The sequence below is a fragment of the Zosterops lateralis genome (genome assembly GCF_965231275.1).
Source record: "Zosterops lateralis genome assembly, chromosome: 4".
Lineage (NCBI taxonomy): Eukaryota > Metazoa > Chordata > Aves > Passeriformes > Zosteropidae > Zosterops > Zosterops lateralis.
The window spans coordinates 29,329,958-29,356,160 of NC_139765.1; the positions used below are offsets into that span (position 1 = coordinate 29,329,958).

The following is a 26,203-nucleotide window of genomic DNA, read 5'->3' on the forward strand; positions in this document are numbered from 1 at the left end:
CTTAGAAACTGGCATAAGCATTGAACCTATACAATCTTTCCAAAGTTGGCTTCTTAATTTAAACTACACTTCTTTCATATTTTACACACTCCATCATCAGTAGTTTATATCAAAATAATGGTTTCTGTGGATGAAATTAAAGACAATGAGTGAATTCTAACTGTAAATTTTGTCCCTGTTTATATGCCTCCTAATGTACACTTATCTGACCAAATTTTAATATACTTAATAAATTTTCTAACTTTGGACTGTGAAAATGCAAATGCCACGAGCATACGGAAGCCTAAGACTTGTCACAAACGAGATGCTGTCATTTGAGCACAGAGCACAGAATCAGCAGGGTCCATGTTTTGTGTTTGAAAACAAAACCACTTGTGTTAAAAGTAAAAAAAATGAGTGGAAACTCAGAGCACTAGACTTCTCATTGAAATGGATATATTTCCACACTGAGCTTGGCTGACACAGGTTTTTTCCCAGTGTCATTTTCCTTTCAGTTTTAGTCTACTTACTTAATTTTTCACTCCAACTCCTGTTTTGTCCCTTCCAAAACCCCGGTTCTGACAGTGATGGTGTCCAGCAGCTTGGCCTTTCCCTGTTTTACAGCTGGTCTCTGCTCATCAGCTAGCAGTGGCTGCAGCACTGGCAATATGTTCACCAGGTGTTTTTTCAAGTCCCACCTGCTCTGACAAAGTACAATAGATGTATTTTTGCCTGGCCTGTGTAGCAGTAGCCTTGTGAAGGTCAGGGAAATAGCTTCCGCCCCTTGCCTGCTCAGCCTTGTACCAACAGCAGTAAAGTCCTGCCAACATTCACAGCAGGGCAATCAAGATCAAGTGTTTCCTCCTGCTGGTGCAGAACCAGGAGAAGGCACTGGGACAAGAGATTCTCATTCCTCGGCCTGCCAGGGCTGGGGACAGCTCTGTTGAGCTCTCCTCTGAGCATCACCCGCAGTCACCTGCCCTGGCCCGGATTCCTGACCCGGGCAGCCCTGGATTCTCACTGCCAAGTCTTGGTAACTCTTCTCACCACAGGTCTTGTGACCTGTATGAAACAAGGGATTGTCAGTAGATATTTCTATTATAAAGAGTGCTTTCTCCCTCTCCTGAAGTTCTCTGTATCTCGCTAACCCTCAGGTGTAAGCGGCAGGCGGCTGTTCCGTGGCTGCAGGCCGTGCGGACGGGGAGCCGAGCGGCAGCGCCCCGCTCACAGGACTCCCCTGGGCGGCCGTCAGGGCCCAAAGGCGGCGCTCGCTCCGGGTTCCGCTTCCGGCGCTCGCCGTCCCGGGCGGGGGCGGGAGGCGGGCCCGCCCCAAGATGGCCGAGTACGTGCAGGTGCTGAAGCGGGCGCTGAAACACATCGGCGGCCACGGCGGCGCCCGAGGCGCCATCCTGCAGCTGCTCAGGTAACGCGGGCCCGGCAGGGCGGCGGGCCCTCCCCGCCCCGCTGCGCCACCGCCACCGCCCCGCGGGGTCACCTTGAGGGCGCGGCCGGGGAGGGCCCGCGGGCCGGGGAGGGCGGGCCTCGGGAGGAGCCCCAGGAGCGGCCGCCGGTCGGGGGTGGATGCTGTGCTCGGAGCGGCCCCAGGCAGGACCCGCGGCTGTTTTCTCTTCTCGAGGCGCCTTGGAGCGCTCCTGGGCGCTGAGCTGTCGGTGCTGCCCGGGCCGCTTGTCCCGGTGTCGGCCCCAGCCCCAGCCCTGTTCCACAGCCGTGTCTCCGCTGTGGCTGCGCTCAGCGCTCTGTGTCCGCCGTCGTGCTCCTCCGTCCGGTCACCTCAGCCTGGCAAGGGCTTCCTTGGTGTGAAAAACGAGGTTCACTTTTTAGTAAATTTTAAGGAATATGTTTAATAAAATAATTAAGACAATTAGGAGATAAGAAAAAACCAAAAACGGCCGGCCGGGTGACTTGGCATTCAGCCAAGTCCACACCTTGCCTTCTCAGGGATACTCGTTAAATACCCTTCTCGTTATATCGATATATGAAATTCCATAAACTAGTTTCCATATTCCAGGAACTGCCCTGCAGGGTCCCTCCTTGGGTCCGCCTTTTTAGAGCATGCGTGTTTCGTGGCTGTGTCCTTGTTATCGCGTCCAGCTTGGGCCTTGGTCTGTGCTTGCTGCGGGTGATAGATGCTGATAGTTGGTGTTATCAGTAGCAGAGTCTTCTTTACATGTTCACTGGATGTTATCCCAACCAAACAGACAGTTTAAGCAGCTGCTACATCAACTACTCCCTTTATATCTAGTCTTACCAATAGCAGAAATAAACTTATACCTTTATATCTTTACTATGCTATTAATCATATAGCATACATCTTGCGAAAAGCCAATTTTATAATACACACATATAACAAACCCCACCTCTTCTTTTTTTATAATTCATTTGGCTTTGAGCCATATTTCTTGTTTTCTAGCTTCCATTATTTCCTCTCATAGGCACTTACTTTCCAGCCAGTCACCACTGGTCCTTAAGTTTTCCACAATTTAATATTTTCCCAATTATCTAATTTGGATGGGTTATAACAGTGACTGTCGATACGGGTATGTGCAATAAGAAAGGAACCTCGGTGTCTTTTCATATAGAACTTTCAGTAGTATCTGTAGCATGATTTTGCCAATATCCTATAAGGCAAAAGACAAAGAATGAGTGAAGTGACAAAAAAAGGAATGACAGAGGTCTGGTATGGCTTATACCTCCACCCTCCATGCCTATGGGGTTGCTACCCACAGCAGGAGTATATGATCTTCTTGGTGGCAAGTACAGCGGCCAACCCAGTCTTGCCCTCTATTTCCTTGTTAATTCTTTTTGGTTGTTTGTTTGTTAGTTTTCAGACAAATTGCCTTTGACTCTTTTTTTTTTTTTTTTTTTTTTTTTTTTTTTTTTTTTTTTTTTAACCGTAATTCTCTCCACTGTTCCTCAGGTATTTCCCACTCAACAGGCACTGGTAATCCCCATTTACCAAGATATATGTACACATGCATCACCAAAAGGCAGTAAAGTCTTTTAATCCAAAGGCCAGCTGCAAAGCCTTTTTAGAACTGACAATTAATTATGCTGGCCATAGCTGCACTTCGAGTAAAACTGCATCTTTAGTTCAGCTATTCCATGTACTGTGATTTTTCCGCATGATCATTTTACTGAAATTAGGGTGTCATCTTCCTCTCTGAGGAATCACTTCTGCTACCATTTAATTTTTGAAAGCTTCCACCTTTTAACTGTAACTAGGATTGAGGGACAGGTTAAAAAGAAATTTAAAGAGAGAAAAAAATTTACTCAGCAAAAAAAATAACTTAAAATACAGAGTGAAAAGAAGAGAAAAAAAAACAACAAAAAAACAACAGAAACTTCTTTTACCCCTTCTGATGTTAGAGTTTTATCATATTGAAGGTTTCTGTTGGGCCAATCCTCTGCTCAGCCTATTCTTAGGGCAGGAAGACAATGAATTCTTGCTATTCTAGAAGATTTTCCTTCACTATTTAGGAGAACTTAGAAAGGTACATACACTATAGGATTTATTTCTATCTAAGGCAAACACATTCACTCAATTTGACATGCATTGGTTTGAAAGATTAGATACTCCTTAGAAACTTCGATAAGAACCCCCTTTGACAATCAACACCACCAGTTTTGTGAGCTAGGTCTTATCTGCAGCCAGCTGGAAAACTAAGAAAAAAACCTTCCAAAACAGTTTCTGCAAAATTCATAGTAACTTATCAAGCAGGGAAATAAATGAAACTACTAGAAAAATTTTGCATATACCACAATAATATTTCCAAGCAGCAAGTATCTTGTCATTCATACTATCTCTCCTTATATTCCACAAGAAAATCTGACATCTTCTTATATATAAAAAAAAGAAAACCAAAACACCTTCAAAAGTTTCTTAACAAAGACACACAAAGAACTGCCCATAGAAAAAGAAAAAAAACAAACAAACAACAACAACAACAAAAAAACTTCTCAACCAATATCTACATCTCAACCTCTGTCTAAGAGGCGAATGACAAAGTTTTTCCACCTTATAAAGTTATATAATTAGTACCTTAAATTATTTTTGATCCACCCATTTGAAGAACAAATCTTTATATCCCTTCTCATGACTTCTAAATAGTAGAAGAAAAATTTGCTCTTGAGAATAAACTTGACAGAACTAGATTTCTATCAGTAATTATCTGTACCTTGTTGTGGGGACAACGCTGCCAGCGTAACTGAAGAATGTCCTGTATTGGTTACAAATGTTGTGTGTGTACACAAAGGAATCACAGCTCCTGTATTAACTTTGACACAGTACCAGTTTAGTTGAAAGCTCTTTCCTTAGTTCCCACTCTGTCGGGTAGTAGTTCACCCTATATTTTGTGAGCACTAACATATCCTCTTGGTATTTCACATAGGCGCTCTTCTCTGCCCTCCTTCTTTAAACAAAACAGATTAATAAGTAATAAAATGCCTTTAAGTTAGTATGAAAGAAGTACCTTAAACACACACAAAAATAGAAAAAATAAAAGAAGCAAAAACATATTGTTTGTTCTGTAAGATATAAAACCTAAAATAAATTAGCCAAAATGTTAGGGATATGGAGCCCGTCTTCTTCTTGTGATTTTCATGTACCTGCAATATTATACAGTGGAGTGACATAAACACTTTCAAAAAAAAACCAATATTACATATTTCAATTTCAACTCCCCACACTAGAATTACTTGAAAGTCCATTTCCTTTGTAGCTGTGAAGAAACAGAGGTAGCATTTGACAGACCGGACTGATTTTTAGGTGTTATGCAGAGAAGTAAAACAGAGAAAGTCCTTTGTCCAAAACTTCCAAATTTACTTGAGTCTTTTCCAGTTCATGACCACTCAGCTCTGTTTAAAATTCAACTTTGTATCACCTGGTTTAGATGCTACAGTTCATTCTTGGGTTCTCACACCGGTCTCTTGATTTTGCTGACGTTGATTTAAAACTTGCAGCTTTAGTTTTTCAGCCATACCGCAGCTTCAGTTGCCTGCAATACCTGAAAAAGCATCTTCCCACTGTGGGGTTAAAGAACTTCCTCTCCCATTTTTGCAATTGTAAAGCTATACCCTCTTAACATTAATTTCTCTTTATTTCATAATTTAATCATTATCTCATAGGGTGTTACTTTCAGGTTCCAATCTGGGTTGCATTTGGACTCCCAACATACATTTTACTCATGGCATTTGAGCATTAATTTTGTTTAAAAAAAATTCCCAATAACAAAAGATCTAATTTCATCCATAATTCCTTCTTCTTCTAATTCCTTCTTATCAAACACCAGAACTCTCACAACTCTTTTGACTCCAATCTCCTGTTCCATTAAAACTATTCCTTCCTATTTCTGAGGTCACCCCCCAGCATTTGATGTCTTATAGCTATCTCTTTAGGCAATTTCAATGCACTCCCAAAAAAAAGGCCAAAAACCAAACCAAACAAAAACAACTTCTAAGACCTCTAAGAATTTCCAAAATTCTCAAAAAACCTTTCAAGACCTCTAACATAAGACTCTCCAAGCTTCTGTCCCACCTTCAGGATTCCATCCAGTCACTGCCTGGTCTCCTCTCTGCCATCCAACAGCCCGAACATCACCCCCTCCTTTTTTCCCCCGAGGCACAGAAAACTCATCAGCTCAGCAGCACAGCACCATGTGCTGCATACTCTATCTTTCAAAACAAAAACTCCTATTTTACTTCAGCAGTCTATATTACACATACATTCACTCAAGAACAACAATAACAACAACAATAAAAACTCTTCAAAATGAATTTCCCCATTAATCTGCAAAACTGCACCAATCCTCTTTTTAGACAGCCCTCTTGAACCTGAATTCTTCATTAATTCCCTTGCAGTTCCCCCTTTTCCATTCAGACATTTTAACCGTTTCAACAATTCACTTCCTTAACACAAATAAACTCCACAACAAGCACACCTCTTCAGCTGCACTTACTTCCACTTACACAAAGACAACACAAAAAGATTGGTACCCTTTTTTTAAAAAAAAAATTGTTAGTTTTTACTCATAGGTATTTGACTAACCCCCAGATGTTCTTAGATTATCACACTTTTCAAGCCTTTAGTATTCCTCAACCTGGCAGCCTTTTCCAAAGCCCAGGTGTCTTGGACCTTACACCTGCAAGGCTTTTTTGTGTTTCTATCCTCAATCTGGCAAAACCCCCAAAATACCTATATTTGGCCAAACCCTAAATGCTCTTGGGTCTTACATAACCCTTTTAATTCAGCAGCAAGTCTAGGTGTCCTTTGCTTTCTTCCTTTAAGGGCTCCAGCCCCTTTTCCTGGGACCCCGTCCCAGACCAGGGGGTTCAAACGTTTCCCCCCCCCAGTATCCCGTTTTCCCAGTGGATTGTATAGGAAAACTATCGGCTCCCTTCCTGAGGGTCCAACCCCTCCCTGGGACCGTCCCAGCCACCCGGGGTTTTTTACAACCCCTCTTTCCTCTGGGATCCCGTCCCAATCACTCGGGGGTCGCATTCACACTTTTTATCTTTTGCTTCACCTCTATGCTAGCCGTTTCCCTTGCGAGATAACGAACAGCATGAGAAGCCACACCACACTCACTTCACCAGTCTGGGGTATCCAGCCAGTGTCCCATTCACACAGCACACAGACCCCCCTTTTAACCCGCTCCCCTGAGAATTACTCACAACCATTTTCTTCCTCAGGTTCTTCGTGCACGAGGTTTTTATGGAGCAAAAATACTGCAGTTTTAGGGAGCCTTTTCCCTTTTTCTTACTTGCTTTTTTCTTTCTCCTTGCTTGTCTCTTTGGATGTTTACCTGCAATCCCCAATTCTCACCAGGAAAAACAAAGTTTTGGGCCGCCAAAAACCCAGGCGGGGCGCCTCCCTCCCTTCTGGATTTCCTGGGGTTTCAGGGATGAGGTATATCCCGGACGAGCCCCCAAATTGTGAAAAACGAGGTTCACTTTTTAGTAAATTTTAAGGAATATGTTTAATAAAATAATTAAGACAATTAGGAGATAAGAAAAAACCAAAAACGGCCGGCCGGGTGACTTGGCATTCAGCCAAGTCCACACCTTGCCTTCTCAGGGATACTCGTTAAATACCCTTCTCGTTATATCGATATATGAAATTCCATAAACTAGTTTCCATATTCCAGGAACTGCCCTGCAGGGTCCCTCCTTGGGTCCGCCTTTTTAGAGCATGCGTGTTTCGTGGCTGTGTCCTTGTTATCGCGTCCAGCTTGGGCCTTGGTCTGTGCTTGCTGCGGGTGATAGATGCTGATAGTTGGTGTTATCAGTAGCAGAGTCTTCTTTACATGTTCACTGGATGTTATCCCAACCAAACAGACAGTTTAAGCAGCTGCTACATCAACTACTCCCTTTATATCTAGTCTTACCAATAGCAGAAATAAACTTATACCTTTATATCTTTACTATGCTATTAATCATATAGCATACATCTTGCGAAAAGCCAATTTTATAATACACACATATAACATTGGCCTGTACAAATCTGAAAGCCGTGCAGCTGCTGAAATCCCGTGGGGTAAAGCAAGAGAAATACCTGGCTCTGTTTCTTCTAATTCACTTCAAACTGCAGATCACAGCTGCCCTTTGGCAATGGGCTGTCACCACTGACCTATGCTCGGCTTTGGATGCCCTCCAGCCCCAGTGGCATTTAGTGCAAAATAAATTGCAGCCTTTGTTTCCATTCATGTCTGAGTACTTTCCTTCCCAACTACAGAACCTTGCACTTGTCCACATTAAACTTTATCCTGGTTTTTTCCCTCCCTCGCATCTCATCTCTCTCTTGTGACGGGTATTTTGAATAGTGATACAGCATGCTTGAAGCTGCTCCCAAACTAGAGCTGCAGGTTTACGAAGGTGCTGGGTTTTTTAGTTCAGATCCTTGATGAAATGTAGGGTGGAAGTCTAAATAGTCCGTGATCTGAATTCAGCAGTGTCAGTAACCTGTGCTGTCTTTGTCATTAGTCCTGGAAAAATATTAGGATATATCCACTAAATGTTTTAGGCCTGACCACATGCTAAAAAGCTTTTTTTTTAATCAATATTGGGAAGTCAGAAATATGGGATAGCAGTGATTTGAAAATATAAAATTCCCTGCTATATTTAAGGGCTTTCTTATCTTGGAACAAAGAAGCCAAGCTTTCTGAGCTGTCTTGAAGGCTTTCCTCCTGCACATACACATCATAATGGCCCTTTTTCTGTTTTTTCTTGTGGCTTAAATTGATCTTTTTTGAAGAGTTAAACATAACATTTACACTGTTGCTGATGAGGCCTCATCAGTATTTTCATATAGTGGCTTTAGTCCCTGTTGAGCAGTAAGGTAATACATGGTTTCCCTGGCTAGTGCTTTACTGCAATTATAATTCTTATTTTCTGTCACACACCTATGCCCCCTCCCTCCCCCAGATTGTTTCCTCCACTTTGTTTTCCTTCTCTTTCCTTTCTCAGAGCAGTAGGCTGTAGCGATTACTCTGACAGTTCTCAGGAAGAAATAGAGCTGGAGAAATGAAAGTGTGAAAGAGTTTGAGTATTAGGTGTCATCAGAGTGCCTCTTCCTGAGCACAGCTTAATGAATGTCTCCTCAGATCTTTTGTGAGTCTAAGATCCAAGGCTGCGTTGACTCCTTTCTACCACACAGACAGAGAGCAGGCTAGACTGGAGGCAGTGCTGTCCTTTTTTTCCTTCAGAAGACTGAAGTTGAGTGTACCAGGTGGGGAATCACACCCGATCCCCATAACCACACCAACCACAAACAGCTGCTGCCTCCTGCTCACCTTTCAAGCCATTAGATCTTCCATCCCAGCTCAAGGAATAGGCTTGGTGTTTAAAGGAGGAGTTATCAAGGTTTTCTTTCTTGCAACAGTGGATTTTCAGAAGTAATCACTGCTAACTGGAAAAAAATTATTTACCCAAGTCAGGAGAGTATTTCTCTGAAATGAATTTCTCTTCCTTGTTTTTCTCTATACATTTTCCACTGAGGCAGCTGCAGAAGATTTATATGCTATAAAGTCAAATTATTAAGAGCCTTTGTGGCTGGAAACATTCTCCTTATTTAAAATTCAGTGAAATTGGCTGGAAAATATTCTTGAGAAGCCATAAATAACTGTTAGTGTCTGATATTGGTATTCAGGGCATGAAGTCATGACAAGGGCATAAAAACACTTACAAGAAGGAGAGGGGAAAAAAGAAGGGAGAGCAGCGGTGGAATTGCTCTTCTTTTTCTGAAGCTGGGAACTCAGGCTTGAGAGATCTTTGAGTGTTTCTTTGACAGAGGAGAGATGTGTCAGAGAATGTTTCTGCCTGCCCCCACAGAGGTTTAAAATGAGTACCTGCTGGAATAATTGTCACTGCCATGCACCCTGGGAGAAAAGACAACAAAAAAACTTCATCTGAGCACATTCCTCCTCTCACTTGGGATTGAGTTGAGAGTGTGCTTAATATTGCAACAACTAAAACCTTTGAGAGGAAACTTTTCCCTGTCTAATTCTGCCTGGGATGAATGTCAGTAAAAAGAAAAGCAAAATTGCAGATATAGAGGGAGAAGAGCACTTAGGTCAATTTTAAGGTTTTATCACTAGAATGTAATCCTAAGCTCAGTTTAATTATTGATTTCTACAATAACATTAAAATGTGTTCTGTCTAAAGAGTTGAAACTTGCATATACTTTATCTGGGTCAGTGTAAGTCTCACGGAGTTGCAGGGTAAATGCATGTGTCTTTCACGATTATACAGAAACAAGAAGGTAACAATTATAGTTTAGAGTTTAGCATGTACTTTCCTGGCAAGCAGCTGCAGCAGCCTAAAATATTACTATTCTCTTCTTGGAAGTTACTCCCCACACAGACATGTGAGGTCTCTTGTGCTGCTTCAGTGCTGAGCACTTCCAATGGCGATCCAGGCTGAAATAGTAGCTACTAATAGTTGGGAAGGATGGTAACATTAACTACTAAGTGGATTAACTTGTGCCTCTGAGACTCTCACCATATTTAAGGTGGTAAATTGTTACATTTTAGAGTTGCTTTATCTTGTGCTTTAATGTGCTGTTAAATAAGTAAGAGCTCCTGAAGGCCTTCTGCTGTTGCTTTTATCATCCTGTCAGTGGAGTGCACATTTGTTGCAGGAATCAGTGATTGTTTTGCAATCCATGAGCTTGAATAGTTTTTTTAAAAAATGTTGTTGCATGCATGTATACAGATTTTAGTAACCCTTAGGAAACCTCTGTCCCAGTTTCATTCCGAGAGGACACCAACTGAAACTGTTGCTTTGATAATTCACAGGGTCAATGATTTGAAGACTGGTAATCTCATAGGAATTGACAAATATGGAAACAAATACTATGAAGACAAAAGAAACTTCTTTGGTAAGTGTGCTAATGTGAACACCTCCCATTCAACTGTGCAGCTCCCACATAGCTTGTGTGCTCTCTGCTAGTGAAATACACCTTGTTGCCTGCCTGAGTTCCCTGCACTTGCCTTGTGTGAATCTTAGACTTACAGAAATGCTTTGACAGCTTTTGTTCCTCTGCTGCATCCTTCAATTCATTTGCAAATAGTCAGTCTGAAACAATGACTATGGTATAAGCCTGTCATAGGGTCTCTGTGTAGGTAAGCCAGGTGATAAGGTGATTGAGAGTTAAATTTGGTCCTTGACCTAAAGGCTGGTAGTTTAACAGGTGGGGAAAGGTGGTGAACTACATTTAAACTGCCTCACAGCTTTACTCACTTATATGATCACTTCAGGGCAAAGCGCACAGCTTGGCTTAAACTTACTATCACTTTAAGTAATGGGATTTTAAGTCAAGCTTGTAGAGTACTGGAAAAAGCAGCACCTAAAGCAACACAGGTGACACAAGCAATTGACTCACTGGTCAGGCCAAGCTAACTGCTGACTGTAGGTTAACTTGGACTGTAACCAGGGAAAGCACTTGCTTGTTAACATTGTTTGGTAGTTTTATGTAGCTAAAATTTAATTTAGTCTTAGATTGTAAGTGGCACTTCTGTAAGTTCCTATTTCCCATCATTTATAGAACAGCCAATATTTGCTACCTTGTGAGAGTGTTAGATTCAGTCATCTAAAACTACAATAACAATGTAAATACAGAAGACTTGGAAAAATAAAAGCTGTGCTGGCTTAAAAATAAGTGCCTATTATGGTAGATACTATCACTCAAAATGTTTTTCCTTGGTTTTCCTGAACTCTTTCCTTTATAAGAAAATAATTTTTTTTGAGCTAATATATTTCTGTTTGTTTACTTAAGGTCGGCACAGATGGGTTGTATATACTGATGAAATGAATGGCAAAAATACCTTCTGGGAAGTTGATGGAAGCATGGTGCCTCCTGAATGGTAAACTATTTAGCTTAATGATGTGGGTGGATACTAATTGTGTAATTGCTTTATATTTTCTCATATTACAAAGCAGAATATTTAAAAAAAAAGTTTTAGTGGTTGTAGCTGTCTTATATATGACCATAAGATTTCAGACTCGTCACTTCGAATGTTGAACTGCATTCATACTTATTGCTTACTCTCCTGGCAGAGGCACTCATTGCTTTTTGAACTGAGAAAAGCATTTTGCCAGCCAGATTGAGCAGGTCAAGAGAGTCTTCTAATTTTCTTCATTACTTGTGATTCCCTGTTAACGGTTTGCAAGGCCTTGGGCCACCAGAAGTAAAATATTTGTTCCTGCCATCATAAGCAAAAACCTAAGGAACATATGGCAGTGGTGGAACAACATTCCTTAACCCACAGCCACTAGCAGTATAGTTGTTTCAATGTATATTGAAACCTACTGCCGTTGAGGTGCGAGGATGCTTCATATGTTGACTGCTACTTGACTGTATTTTTTATTGAGAGTTTTATTTTCTGTTCATGCATTTCAATAATAATTCTGTACAGCCTTGAGTTCCAGAAGGTCTCTGGCCACTGCTGTTGACTCTATTTTATTTTCCCAGAAAACTCACACCACTTAAAGTAACAGTGTATACTAGTAAAAATAATCTCTATGCGATTCTTAAGGAACAGGAACAGCACTTGAGCCACAAAGCAGCAAAAGGTGACATCAAGAGAGAAGTGTTTGGGTAGACTGAGCAAACACTGTTTTTTATTTCTCCTGTGACAAATGTTCTGTGCCAAGGCTGAGATTGATTATAAAATTTTCTAAATTATGGCTCTGACTGGAACATTTGAGGAATGTGTGGGTAGACTCTCTAGGTGGTCAATTTTGTTTCAAGCTCTCCCAGCCTTACATTATGTAAAATGTGATTAGTGCTTTTTTCTGTCTTATTTGGTAAGAACTAAATGGCATTGTTTTTGGAAGTGACATTAGATCTTCTTTATTTTGAGGTACAGGTTTTGTTTCACACAGGTTTTATTTGTTGGTTTGGTTTTTTTCCCCTTGCTTGTGTTTGTGGGATGTTTGTTGCCTCTTTACAAACCTCAGTAAAAGGTTTCTTCCTGAGAATCAAAGTGATGTTTCAAGGGTTAGTTAGCTTGTTTACTTCACAGAAATTAATGGGGTAAAAAAACTTGTTTTCCTATCAACGTAGAAAAAAATCTTTTAAAAGAAGCAGTAAAGATTTCATTATTTTCAAAACTGGTGAGTGTAATGAGGCCCAAAAGGGTAACCAGTCTTGTGTTCTAAGGTATTTTTTGTCAGGAAAATTAGTCGTGCAGTACCAGTGAGGTTTGTCAGATTTGGGTTTTTTTTGTGGGGACAGATAAGGTAGCAAATATTTTGGGGATAAGGTGGGGGATAGTGTTTCTTGCAGATAAAGTTGTATATCCCATGATAACATGTTTGCTCTTATATAGGAATCCTACCCTTGTGGCACATCTAAATCACTGATGTATATTCGCATACAGCTTAGAGACATCTTTAAAAATAGAAATATTTTGACTGGGAATAAATGCTGTCTTTTAAGATTTTTTTAAAATTTTAATCTGGTGCTATATTGCATTAAATTTTTAACATGGCATAGACTTTTGAATTGAGACTGACAATATTTTGTACAAGCTGGTGTCAGTGTTACACTAGATTTGTGCAACAGGTAATGAGTGGTTATTTTGGACCCAGAAATTTGTTGGAAATGAACTGCATGAAATTACTTATATTAACAAAGAGAGTAATTAGTCCATAGTATAATAGCATGATACAAGTTTGTCATGCTTGGGTCAGCTGGGAACTATTTAAAGTACCACTGTTAAAGGTGGGTGTGATCTGAATGCTTCCTCTAAACATCAATGGTTTTACTGTGGAATTCAGTTAATTTAGCTCAGTTCAGTATGGTGTTGTGTCCTCTTCTTGCAGTAAGTTGTGTGCCTTCAGGATTGTAGAATGTGAATGATGGTTCAAGTACAATCAAGTGAAGCTCATGTATGACGAACTGGAAGACACATTTTGGTATATTGAAAAGTTCTGGAAACAACTAAAAAAATGCTACCTTTTACCTTCTCTCAGATACTTGAGGAAAAGAAAAATCATCAAGAAAAAATACCTTATATGTAATAACATATTGTAGTACCAGTTTAGGAGCTACTGAGTATTTTTGGTATTCTGAAATAATTGATGTAATGTCTTTTGACAACGGATGTACTGAAATTGTACATTCTAAAGGAAGTCAGAGTGTTGTTTTGACATATGTCTACTCTCCAGGGAATCGAGACTGTTGCTTTTTAAAAATGTTTCCACACTAGAATATGTAGGCTTGTGGTTTATTCTGATTTTGTTGTTATTTGACTTCTTTTTAACTCTGGGGTTTTTTTTCCTCTAAGATCCAGATGTTGGTATCTAATTTGTTGGAGACAAGTTAATTAGATTTTTAAAAGAGTTCCTTAATATTTGCCTTGGGAATGACAAATATTAATCTTCTTGTAATGCTTTACAAGATATTTGGCACAATTTTTTTCCCTACACAGATTCATCTTTTTCACTTTTAGACAGCGAGAGGAAACCAAATACTTGGTTTGTTCTTACTAGTCAGTGTTGTTTGCAGGAGCTCAGCGCTTCCATTTTTGAACACGCTGATGGTGTGTGCTCTGTGGACTATAAACAATGGAAGTGAATTCCCTTTATAGCCGTGCCTGTGGGGACTCTGTTTAGTGCTTTCATGGATGTCTCCATTGCAGCATCACTAATCCTCGGCCTCTGTGTTTAAGCTATTTGTTTAGTGTATTTCTGGTTTAATGTACTTTGGTTTGCATCTTGGCCAGATCCTTTGAACCAACAAATTGACAACTGTTGTAAGTGTACGGACTAGTTAAAAATAAATTGCTCTGTCAGTGTCATGCTGTGGGGAAAGAAGAGCTGTAATTTGAGAATAGTTTTTCCTTTTGTAGGGACAATTCATTTTGCCAGCACTGTACTGTGTATTTGTGGTGTCTGACCTGTATTTTGAGGTTTATTTCCTTATGGTGCAAATCTGCCGTCTCTGGAAGGAGCTCCAGGAGTGTTTACTTCATATTATTGCAAATTTACCTTCAGTTTAATAGTCTGCATCCTCTTTAGTGGATCTGACAGGGAGGAATGTAGCACCTCAGGCTTAAAGTGCCAGCACACTAGAAAATGTAAGGAAATGTGCAATTCTCCTGTAAAAATGCTGCTTTTCAAGTTTGCATTCAAGGAAAACAAAACAGAAAGATTTAACAGAAAAGGAAGGGGATTGGGAAAATTTCCACCCTTCTAGTAGCTTCACAGTAAATTTATGGGGTTTTATAAATCGATTAAATGCTTTCCATCTCATTGCTAAGGTGCAGTAGCTTGGATGAGAAATTAAAGTTATCTCCCATGTGTAAACAAACACATTTGTTCTCCCTTTTTCCTTCTCTGCCCTATGACCTGAGCCCACACCTTCACTTCTCTTGTCTCATTGCAGCATGGGTAACTTGTGGCAAGAAGTGGATGTTCGCAAGTTGGCAAACACCGTGAGCTGACGCAGGCTGTGCCCGAACCTTGCAAATGCACATATGGTAGAGGCTGCTGAGTTTGTGTCACATCAGTTCTTGTTTGACAGCTTGTGCATCATATAATTGGCTCCAGTCCCTTGTGGCTTCAATTTAAAATCAACTTGCTTTTAAATATTTGTTAAAACCTTTGAAGAAATTCTACATAGTCTTGAGAGCTTTTGAAGATACTTTGAGGTGTCTTTTATCTATCTATGCAAGAAAAAGTGCAAAGGCTTTGCTGGCCTCAGTCTGCTTCCTAGTGACTGCTCACTGATTCAGGAAGCTGCTTCAGCCTCTTCAGAGACGCTTGCATCCTTCTGATTTTTCTGTGCTCTGTGCAAGCTGACTCCTTCTTTGTAGGTTTTCAGTCATTAATTGCTTTTGAATCCTTTTTTTCCAAGATGGATTTATAGGCAGAATTTGTGTAGAAATCTGGCCATCTGCAGGATATCATATCTCTTCATTCATGCTGTTCAATCTAGTGCATGAAAAGCTTTTCTTGAGCATCTGGGGGTAGAGTCTGAGATATCAGAGCTTCAAATGATTCTTTGAGGCAGGTGTCAAGGGGAAAGGCTTCCCAAAATAAAGTTTTCAAGATTTTAAGTGGAAAGTGGGAGCTTTTGTTTGAGAGAACAGACTCTGCAAACCAAAATGCTTTTGTAAGTCACATGTTGTGCTTCTAAGGGGAATCTTTTGTGACCAGGTTATGCCCTGAAACTCCTAAGTGTAAGCATAATTCATAGTGGATTGATTGTCTAAACAAACTTTTGAAATCTCTTCATGTTTTTCAATACCTGTGACTGTACTGGCATGTCTTGTCAGTGAGCAATTTTATTTCTACTTTCCAGTGAGAAAATGCAATTCAAGGATTGGTTTTCCTGATCTATTTAAATTTGAGCCTGGTTTCATGTTGATATTACAGAAATCCAGAAAATCTTAAACCCAAAGATATTAATTACTATTAATTACTGAAAAATGCTGTATTTTAAAGGACTTTATGAATTTAGTCTTAAAAAGCTGCAAAACAATAGTTTAAATAACAGGTAAAGCTACTCTGTTAAATGATATCATGAAACTTTTCTCTTTTTCTGTTGTTTCAAGGAATGAATGTGTGACAGGTACACTTGTAATGACAAGTGCCAGATATCAAGCAAACTTGGAATATAGTTGATTTTAGCTGAGCATTAGTAGAGTTCTAGTGCTGTGCTGGCTCCAGCCTGTCTTTCAGGGCCTTTGTAGCTGGATTTCTCTCTGACAAGTTTTTGTCCGTCCTGGTGGTGTGCGTGACACTTGGGGAGCATGAGGATGGTGAGGTGTGATGGCAGGTGCCTAAAGAGGGATTTGTGTGCAGGATCCTTATCCACTGTTACCAGAAGCATCACTAGGTGAACATGTGTGTGTGTTCTAAATTGTCTGTGTTGTGGTTTAACCCCAGGCCCAGCCACCAAGCCCCAGGCAGCCACTTGTTCACTCCCCTTCCAGAGGAACTGGGGAGAGAACTGGAAGGGAAAAGGCTGGAAAACTCATGGGTTGAGATGAGCACAGTTCAATAGGAAAAGCAGAAGCTGCACACAGGCAAAGCAAAAGAAGAATTTATTCACTGCTTCCCATGGGCAGGTGGGTGTTCAGCCATCTCCAGGAGAGCAGGCCTCCATCAGGCATAATGGGGACTTGGGAAGATAAATATCATCAGTCCAAATATCCCTTTCTACCTCTTTCCTCTCGCTACTTTATATACTGAACATGATGCCATGTGGTACAGAATATCCCTTTGATCAGTTGGGGTCCCCTGTCCTGGCTGTGTCTCCTCCCTAAGTCACATACACCCCTAGTCTCCCTGACAGCATGGCAGTACAAAAGTAGAAAAGGCCTTGGCTCAGCAATAACAAAAACATCTCTATATTATCATCCCTGTGTTCAGCACAAATCCAAAACAGAGCCGCATACCAGCCAGCTGTGAGGGAAATTAACTCTACCCCAGCCCAAAGCAGCACAGTCACATAAGAGTTTCATTCACTTTATTAATATCCCTTGCACGTTGCAATAAGAGCCTTAATTTTTATTTTTAAAAAGCAAATTAACTCTACCCTGGCCAGAGCCAGCATAAAATGTTACAGTAAGCAGTTTTGAAAAGCTGGGCTCCTCTGGAGTGATACTGCCAAGCATTTTGAAGTGCAGTCCTCGAGTCAGTATTAGCAGAATGGACTGTTCTTTTGCCCTTTCTCTCATGGCACAAACTCTGTGTTTCTGTGTCAGCAATGGAGAGCTCCTCTGTCAATTTGCAGCGTTTCTGGCAGCCTTGGTGCAGGCTGTCACAGGACACTGGTGCCTGAGGTGCTGTGAAGGACTGTAGTGCACAGAGCTCTTCTGACAGCTGTGATCGGGCAAGAGAGTTTGCCCAAGGTGAGAGCTTTGTGTGGTGTGGCCAGGGCATTTCAGAGGCTGGTTTAAAACACCAGGGCTAAAATTGAGCAAGACCTGATCCTGTATCATCAGACTACATCATGATTAGTAGTGCTACGGGGCCACCTTTTTCCAGATGGAAATCATTAGCCATTCATCTTTTTTTAAAAAAATAAAAGCAGTGCAAAATGTACACTTTGAATGAGACCAGATTTGCAAAGGAGAGCAGAGACAGAAGAGCATTAAACATGTGTATAACTTCCAAACTCCAAAGTGGATCATTTTTCCCACAGGAAGCTGTTCTTTGCCTCTAAACACAGATTTTTCTTTTTGTTTTAAATGATCTTATGGTTCCATCTGATTTTATGTTCAAGCCAGTTTCCTGGCAGCCCTTAGTCCTACAATGTGTGGCTTTACTTTGGGGGTTTTGGTTTGATTTTGCTTCTAGAAAAAGAACTTTAGGCTGACACTTTCTTTAAAGTGACATTTTTGTACTAAAGTTATAGCCAAAGTTGTGATTTTTTTTTTCTTTTTTTTTAAATACATGTCAAGAAGTAATTTGAAAAGATTACCAACCTTCTGTAGATCTCTTTGGATTTAGAATACCTGTCAGTCTGTTTCTCACCACTTTTATCATGGTTTTGTTTTGCTGTATAAATCAAGTGTGCTGGATTTGTTGCTAAGGGCTGAAGATGCAATTTTTAGGTTTTCTAATAGAACTAGAAAAGATTACTTCATATTTTTAGGTCAAGTCTTTGCAAAAGCTGATTAGCAGAAGTCTCCTTAATTCTACCTCGGTAAAAAAATACATAAGCTTGCAAAAAATATCATAACCTCACATTTGTCATAACTGCACACAGTATGAAATACATGTAAACTGACAGATAATTGAATTGTAATTCATATTTGAAAGTTGCTTCAGGCACTGAAATAGGAAAGGGATGAAATCAACTCAGTTCCTGCTGCAGTGTTTCAGTAAATTGTTAGGGAGAATGATTTGCTTGATTATTAGTGTTGCTTGCACAGAGGAAAATTGACATTTAGCTCATAGGTAAAGGCTAATCACTGGAATCACTTGGTAATTACCCTATTACTGATTGGTATTAATCATTGTGTTGTGCAGTCAGTAAATATTTATGTGCTTGTTTTAGGTGTAGTTACGTCATTTATATACATTTATATGTATCCCAGGTGGCAGCCTCACGTATGCTTTGAAAATGGCATTAAAATTGTTGTGCAGCATAGTCCTCTGGTAATTAAAAACAAAACAAATCTCCATAACCTAATAAAGAAAAAGCCCAGGCAACAAACCCATACCTTGTGGTTTTGTCATTTGTAGTGCCTGCCTTAACCTGGCGGCCTGGTGAAGGCTGTACAAACAAGTGACAACATACTCTGCCCAAATACTGAGTGTACAAAGGAACAGGAAATTTGAACTTAGGTGTGCTTTCAGTTGTTTGGAGGCAGAACTGTTACTTACCAGTTATGCTTGTGAAACTAATTAAAATCAATAACCTGTAGTCTCAAAGTCATGCTGAATTAAAATTATTTTTTTCCTTGTCAGAATAAATACTTAGTGTGTCTTCAGAGAAGGACCCTTGGGAGTCAGGAGATAGGCTTGGTAGACATCATTTGATGTTCCTTAATAACAATATGTCTTTTTCCTCTTAAGGCATCGCTGGCTGCACTCAATGACAGATGACCCTCCAACTACTCATCCACCAGTTGCTCGTAAATTTATCTGGGAGAACCATAAATTCAATGTGAGTGGCACTCCTGAGCAGTATGTGCCTTACTCTACTACTCGCAAGAAGATTCACGAGTGGATCCCTCCTAAAACAGCCAGCAAATAACAACAGCAACAACATGACTTATCTCAGCTTGGGCTTTCAGTGTAAATTGTATTTTCACTGGTTTTGTTCAGAATAAAAGCCTCCTATAGCAGTTGTAGTTCAGTTTATTGAATTGGGGGCAGGGAAACAAGTGAGAAAATGTTGGGAATAGGACAGAATACATGACAAGTCTAAATCTCATTAAGTTACTGTGCTTTTTCTCATATTGTTGGTGTCCTGTCTTCACATAAGTAGCTCTCAAACTCTTTTTAGCATGATAACCATTCCTGTGATAGTTACTCCTCGTATTTGTGTCATTTAGCAGAATATACTATTTTGTGAAGCCATCTCTTTAAATTTGTGTAAGACAAGTAGAATAGTCTGACCGGTCAGGATTATAGTTTTTGTTCATAAAATGTTCATAAGTATATGCATAAGTATGCAAAAAGCATTGCTGTATTCCCGTATGGGATGAAACATAACATAAAACTTGTGAGGCTACATTAATCAAATGACATCTCACCCATAAGGGACCTCAGCCATAAGAAGAGGGCCCTCTGTCACAAAAATCTTTTTTGCTGTACCGGTTCCTTACAAGATGTTTTCATAAGGGTTTGAGATGGACTGTTTGCTCTCTTGTGGCAAGATTTTTAAAGGTGTTTGGAAGTTCAATATTGCACACCTCTTAGGAGGTAGAGAAGTAAAATGTGCCAGAATTCAGTTTCAAAAACGTGAAGCTGGCAAGTTCACATTCGAAAGACAGTTGTTCAGGGCTGTGGCTTTTCTCTGTATCTTGCTAATGGTTGACTTTTATTCCAGTCTGCTTATGTGTTTTAGCACAGCTTGCCCTCTCCACAAGGCTGCCTGTACCTGATGTCCTACTCTGTGGAAAACAGATGGGGGGTGTGCCTACCCAGCCTCTCATTCACCCCAGCATTGATGGTTGGGGAAGAAAAGAGAAACTTGATGGGTTGAGAAAGATGGGAAGAGTGTGTGCCAGTTACCATCAAGAGCAAAAGAGACTGTAATTTATTGCCAATTAAAATTTGTGAGAAACAAAGAAACTGTAAAACACCACCTTCCATTTGCACTACTTCACACCTTCACTCCTGACTCTTCTGCCTCCTCCTCAGGGAATGGTGGTCAGTCTGTAACAGCTGTTGTGGGCTCTGCTTTCCTGCCCCCTACTTCAGCCTGGGTCCTCTTCATGAGCTGCAGTCCTTTTGGATAAATGCAGTATGGGTTTTCCACAGGCTCAGGTTCGAACTGGGAAATGCTTGCTTGCTGGTGTGGATTCCTCCTAAGGCTGCCGGGAATCTCAGCTCTGGCACCTGCAGCACCTCCTCACCCTCCTCCTTCTTTCAACTTGGTGTTCAGGTGACTGCTGTCCACTTCTTTCCCCCTCATCCTCTGCCTATGCAATATTTTTTGTCCCACCTCAAATCCTCTTTCCCAGAGGTGTTCCCGTTTGGCAGCCGGAGTGAGACGTGCCCTGTGGTGCGTTGGCTGCATCCAGCACAGGGCAGCCCTGGCCTCTCCCACATGAGGCTCCTGCAGCCCCCGTTGCCAGCACCTTAACAATTACACTCAGTGTAACGACTGACAGAAATGGTCGTTAAAGATGACTGAGAAGGGGATTGGATGTATTACATTGGTTGCAATTGCCTGTCAAGAAAAAAAACTTTGCTCCCCAATAACCCCCAGAGTGGTTGCACGACTGACTCTACACTGGCTGGTTTTCCTTTGCATGCCCACCTGACTGGGCTACTAACCCTCAGTTGCTTCCTTCCTTATTAAATCAAATTCTGGAATAATTAATTGTTTAAAGGTGGGGGGTTTAGCTTTAAATTAGTTCTAGTCTTTAAATTAGTATGAAGTAGCACCAGCATCTCCTAACCTATCTAATTAAGAAAGAATGACATTTAATTTACTTTAAGTCAGCAAAAACATTGGGCACAGCTGAAAAGCAATTTGAGTCATACTGAGCAGCATAAGTGAAAAGGACTTGTTTAGCATTTTTATCTCGATAGATTATTTCACCTTAGGAACAAAGTTTGCCCCGGCGCCAATGGAGAGCTTCATCACTGACACTCATCTATCCATACAAGCCCCATAGGCTCAAACACAGGTAAAGCAATTAACTCTATTTTTTTTCCCTCTATTTCTCTTTGATGCGTCTTCTACCAATTTCATTCCTCTTCTTTCTTGGTCCTGTGGATTGTTGGACTGCATCCTAAATGCACATCAGGAGGTACATTTGGGAATGAGATTCTGTACTTAGGGGATAGGCAGTAACTCTTCGTACATGTTCCGTGCTGAAAGAAGAGATCTTGGCTTGCTTGTCCTTTTGCTGTCATCTGGAACAGAAGGGTTGAGGTAGCAAACAGTTTTGAACAACTTTGTGTTCAGCCATGCTACAGAAAGAGAGAAAAATGGGCATGTCCTCCCAGCCTGCTGGGCTGAAGCAAGTCTAGGACTCGGTAGCTTGGTTTAGAAAGTATCATCAATCCCTTTTCTGGAGAGGACAGAAACCTGCTCATCCTGCTTTAACCAGCAGGTACCACAAATGCTGGATATTAATTGCAAAATTTCAGTTACATCTCTTGTAGCATTGCTTCTCCAAGGTAGGTTGCACAAGGCACATACAGGAAACAAAGCACGCAGAAGAATCAGTCTTTTTATCAGCAACCTCATTCAGCTACGGAAGTTCACCTTTGCTTATGATATCTGCCTCCTGTATTCTGGTTCAGTTGCCTTCTGGTGTAAATGACATTTTAAATGCCAAGCTGGCCAAGTGTCGCAGCAGTGTCTTCAACCAAGTGCAACCGAAGCACTGACAGAAATATTCCCCTTGCACTAAATGTGAGTTTTAAAAGAAATGAATTTCTGAATATGGGAACAGGCTTATTAAGAAGACAGGTACCTCTTCCAGGAGCAGCAGGTTGCTGAAACCCACTGTTATTTTGAAATTGTGTCTGTACCAGTAGCTTTCCACATCCCCTGGGTCCCGAGCAGCCCATTGCTGTAGCTCCTGCAGGCTTTTGCTGTGCTCCCAGCACGCTCAGCTCAGCCTCGTGCATTGGCACAGCGCCCTTCCCTCCCCGGGACACTGCATCCTGCCTCGCTGCTGCCCACGCCTGCCCCTCTCTGCCCTCTCAGCTCAAACTGCCCACGATGTGTTGCAGCAGAGAACAGTGGTGAAAGGAGCTTCAGGGGACCATCTCGAACCATTTCAGCTACAGCAAGAGGGAAAACTTTTGACAGGCAAGGACATCCTAGAGCATTTAAGGGTGCTGAAAGGAGAAGGTAGGAGGCCTTGTCAGTTCCTGCCCAGCTTGTGCTGTACTACTGACTCCTGCACACCAGAGTCAGGTGGGCACACTGAGAACATTCAGATATTCACTAATTCATATTTCTATGTCATCTAACCTCAGGCTTCAGTTTTTGGGATGTTTCCTGCTAAAGTTGGTGTTGGAAAGCAGTCTTGATTGGGAATTACAGGGGCAATTATTTTGAATAGAGCTGGAAGTCATCAGCCCTGAAAACTGAAGTATATGTTTTTCACAGCTGTAATGCATTCAGAGTGAAACCTTTGATTTAATAATTCTATGGGGCCTATTATTCTGATGGCAACTGGATTACAGAGAGGGATCAGATCCTTGCTTTGCTTAGAGGTTAAAAAATGTGCAAATCTAAAGGCTCTGCTTTCAGGTAGTGCTTACAAGGAGTGTACAAAAGTAGTAGGTGTGGGCAAAAGTAGCAGCCTTTAAATGCCACTCCAGGTTCCTCATGCAAATCCCACAGTAAATGCTGGATTGCAGCAAGGGGAAGCCTGTCTCAGTGGAAGATATCAGAGCAGCCCATGTCAGTGGGGAAGGGCCCAGCAGGCATTTTGTCCTGGAGACCTGCTGGGCTTTGAACACCACCCTCTGGTTGCCAAGCAGAGCAAGGCCCTTGTGCCAGAGCTGGTGGTGACTTAGCTCCAGCATGGAGCCAGGAAGGGAGTGCTTTGCTGTGTGTACCATACCCAGCTGCCAGCAGGACCGTGCTCAATCTGCAGAAAAAAACAGAGCTGCCAGAGACTTCCCTTTGCTGAAGGGCCAAAACCAGGTTTTGGTTTTTCTGGCTATTTCCTTATAGTTTTGAATCATAAATCTTGAACCCATGCAATGTCACTTCACATGCTGATGAATTTTGCAGGTGGTCTTAGCTTTGTTCACAGGCAACAAACATAAAGTGTAGAATTGAACCAGGATCTTGAGAAAAAAAAAAACCAAACCAAAACAACAGCATTGTTTTCAAAATATATGTATGTAATAATCATTTATGAGAGGGTTTGTTTTTCTGAAAAAGCACTTTAAGAGTTAGAGTTATATATCTCCTCTGTGCATTTTACTTGGATGTTCTGATTAATGGTTTCTTTGGTTTTAAATATTATCAGAGTAAAAAAAAAAGAATTAGAACTCGAATATATGTACTCCAAGCAAGATCTGTATACACAAAGCTGCATGGGTACATAGGTAAGAAAAAAATACCACATTTAGCATCAAGATTATATTTAGATGGAAATTTGCATTACAAAGTTTCCAACAAACAATGCTAAACTTTCTTCAAATCAAATTGCAAAGATATGTAATGCAAGTTAAAAACTCATATTCAAATCAAAACTTCTCACTTATTAATTAAAATCATGAATCTCTTCGTTTAAACTGGTTTATCCTGCACTATAAACCAAAAGAGGCAGAAGAGTTTAAGCAAGAATTTTTGTTTGTGTGCATGAATGAAAATAAAAGTTACTGGCTAATTTCTGCCTGGGAATTTAGAGCAGGAGCAATGATCACTGGACAGCTTCACAAATTACTTCTAAAATCAAAATTGTTTTGGAATTTGTTCCCATTAAGAAGGATATGCAGAGAACTGAAATTTTAGGAGCCTAGCTTTTTCTTTATGTAAATTATCCCCAAACTACATTATTATCTTAGTGTAATTTAATCTCTGTGGCAACAACAGAGTTACAAAATCTATTTAAATGATCTGTAGTATTGTTAGCATCACTTAAACAAATCACAGCTCCAAAGATTTTTGTTTTACATTGTTTTACATTTACATTGTACTGCTAGAATTCATATCTATTTCATTCTCTTTGTCTGTGATATAATTCCTTTCCCATTCCTCTAATGGACTACTCAATTTTTCCCTGTGATATTTAAATATTAGTTTTAGGGCAAGTGGTTGTAGGACTGTTTTATATCCTTCATAGCCCAAAGCATTTTTAGTTAATGGAATAACAATCTATCAAAACACAGCCTGAATGTAACAGATGAAGTCTCACGTGGTTGAGCATTCAGACACAGGCCTATTAATAGTTTGTTTTTTGAAAGTAACCATCCATAAAAATCCTGTGAGGCAAAACCGAGTTCAGCAATATGTGTGTGGCACTTTCCTTGTGTCTAGCAGTGGCCAGAGAAATCAAGAAAACCATAGCATGTTTTCATTTGAGACAGCTGTGTTAAAAAGAAAAAAAAAAAAGGAAAGAAAGAAAAAAAAAGGAAGAACAAAAAACAATGAGGATTTATTTACCTTGGATGTTGGGGAATTCATGGATCTGCTTTACTTTCCAGAGAAAAAAAATAAATGCATGAGCCTCAGATACAGCTCACCAGCCTGCAACACAGCAGCAAGATCACTGTTGGCACAAGAAGGACATTTTTGTTATTTGGCATATCTTCACTTGACCTTGAACATCTTCAGTCTGACCTTCACATCTCTCTGGGACCCAGCCTAGAAGTGGCTTGGTCCACTCAGCACAAAGCCACCCTGAGAAAGAGACGTCTCTGCCTCTGACAGGGGACATCACCTCTGAATCTCAAACTGAGCCCCATCACCATGAGTCTAAATCAGATGCCGACTCTTGGCAGTGCTCTTGGCCTTCTGGGTATAGCAAAGCTTAATTTCTGGATGTCTGTGCCCCAGAAAACTCATTAATAATCTGAATCTAAAGCAGAAGAGCTAGTCTGGAAATAGAAACAGAGGCAAACAAGGGATTTGCACTACCTTTCTTCTGTTTCATGGATAGGGCAAGATGCTGGTGCTACCAAGTGCTCTGCCCAGCACCTGGAAGTCATGGTGGCTATCTACCACCAAAATCTACCTGGCTTTCCTTTAACTCCTGCTACTTAGTTTGCATTCCTCTACCAGTGGAATCTGGTTTCATTTTTATAAATAAGATTTTTCAGTTTGGGTCTCTCTGTCCTGGAGTGTTGTTGCTGTAAATACTGACAGCAAAAGTTAATCTGCGTTTTATCAACTTGAAATTCTTTCCAATAGACTTCAAATTATAGACTTCAAATAATTTCTGATTGATTTTTTCTGATTGATTTTTCTTTAAAAAAATTCCTTACACATCTGTTAGTTATTGAATTTTTAGAGCTTGAATTAGCCATTGAAGTTTAGGATTTGAAAAGCAGCAACAGACGCTGATATTTCCAGGATCACTTCAAACCGCAGCAAATAGCAGCATGACTTTTGACTCCTTTTAAAGTACAGAACTTGAGAGGGCAAAACTTAATTCAGCACCTGACTATCACTTGCTGTGACCAATTATCAGAGCTGAATGAAGAATTAAATTGATCACGGATATTCTTGTTTGCACTCATCAAAGTGAGTTGCAAAACTTGCAGTCAGTGATAGGCAGGTGCATGTGTGGGTGCTGTGGGTGGCCCGGCGCTGGCTGCAGGCAGTGCTGTGCCTGCCCCGGGAAGGGGCTGCTCAGGAAACAGGCACTGCCCCCTGGTCGGCACCAAGGCTGTCTGCTCTGCTCTAACTCAGTGCTCTGTGGTTGTTTACATCTGTAACAACAAAACAGAGGCACAGACATTAATCCCAAATCTAACGTGGAGCTTTGCCCGGTGACTGGGGATTTGTATTACCCATTGGAGCTGGATCTGCATGTGCTGTCCCTGCTGTAGCTCACACAAATCCACAGCAACCATTCCCCAACAAAGCACAGAGTTG

At 40.8% G+C, this 26,203-nt stretch overlaps 1 protein-coding gene and 1 long non-coding RNA gene across 2 annotated transcripts; both read left to right on the plus strand.

Annotated features, from left to right (window-relative positions):
• Window positions 1-1,250: 1,250 nt before the first annotated feature.
• NDUFA12 (NADH:ubiquinone oxidoreductase subunit A12) lies at window positions 1,251-19,301 on the plus strand. The gene is made up of 4 exons (XM_083859806.1): window positions 1,251-1,402; window positions 10,290-10,372; window positions 11,270-11,357; window positions 19,030-19,301. Exons 1-4 carry the CDS (start codon window positions 1,314-1,316, stop codon window positions 19,208-19,210), a joined length of 441 nt encoding a protein of 146 aa, XP_083715932.1. The 5' UTR covers window positions 1,251-1,313; the 3' UTR covers window positions 19,211-19,301.
• On the plus strand, window positions 11,388-17,928 carry LOC310908611. Its single transcript, XR_014589888.1, has 2 exons — window positions 11,388-14,978; window positions 17,211-17,928. It is a non-coding gene; the product is annotated as an uncharacterized lncRNA (long non-coding RNA).
• Window positions 19,302-26,203: the final 6,902 nt, after the last annotated feature.

What these genes read in the sequence shown, in the direction of transcription:
- NDUFA12 (XM_083859806.1), top strand. Translation starts at nt 1,314, where the DNA reads ATGGCCGAGTACGTGCAGGTGCTGAAGCGGGCGCTGAAACACATCGGC. An exon ending in AGACAAAAGAAACTTCTTTG is followed by an intron (nt 10,373 to 11,269) that starts GTAAGTGTGCTA and finishes TGTTTACTTAAG; the next exon opens with GTCGGCACAGATGGGTTGTA. An exon ending in AGCATGGTGCCTCCTGAATG is followed by an intron (nt 11,358 to 19,029) that starts GTAAACTATTTA and finishes TTTCCTCTTAAG; the next exon opens with GCATCGCTGGCTGCACTCAA.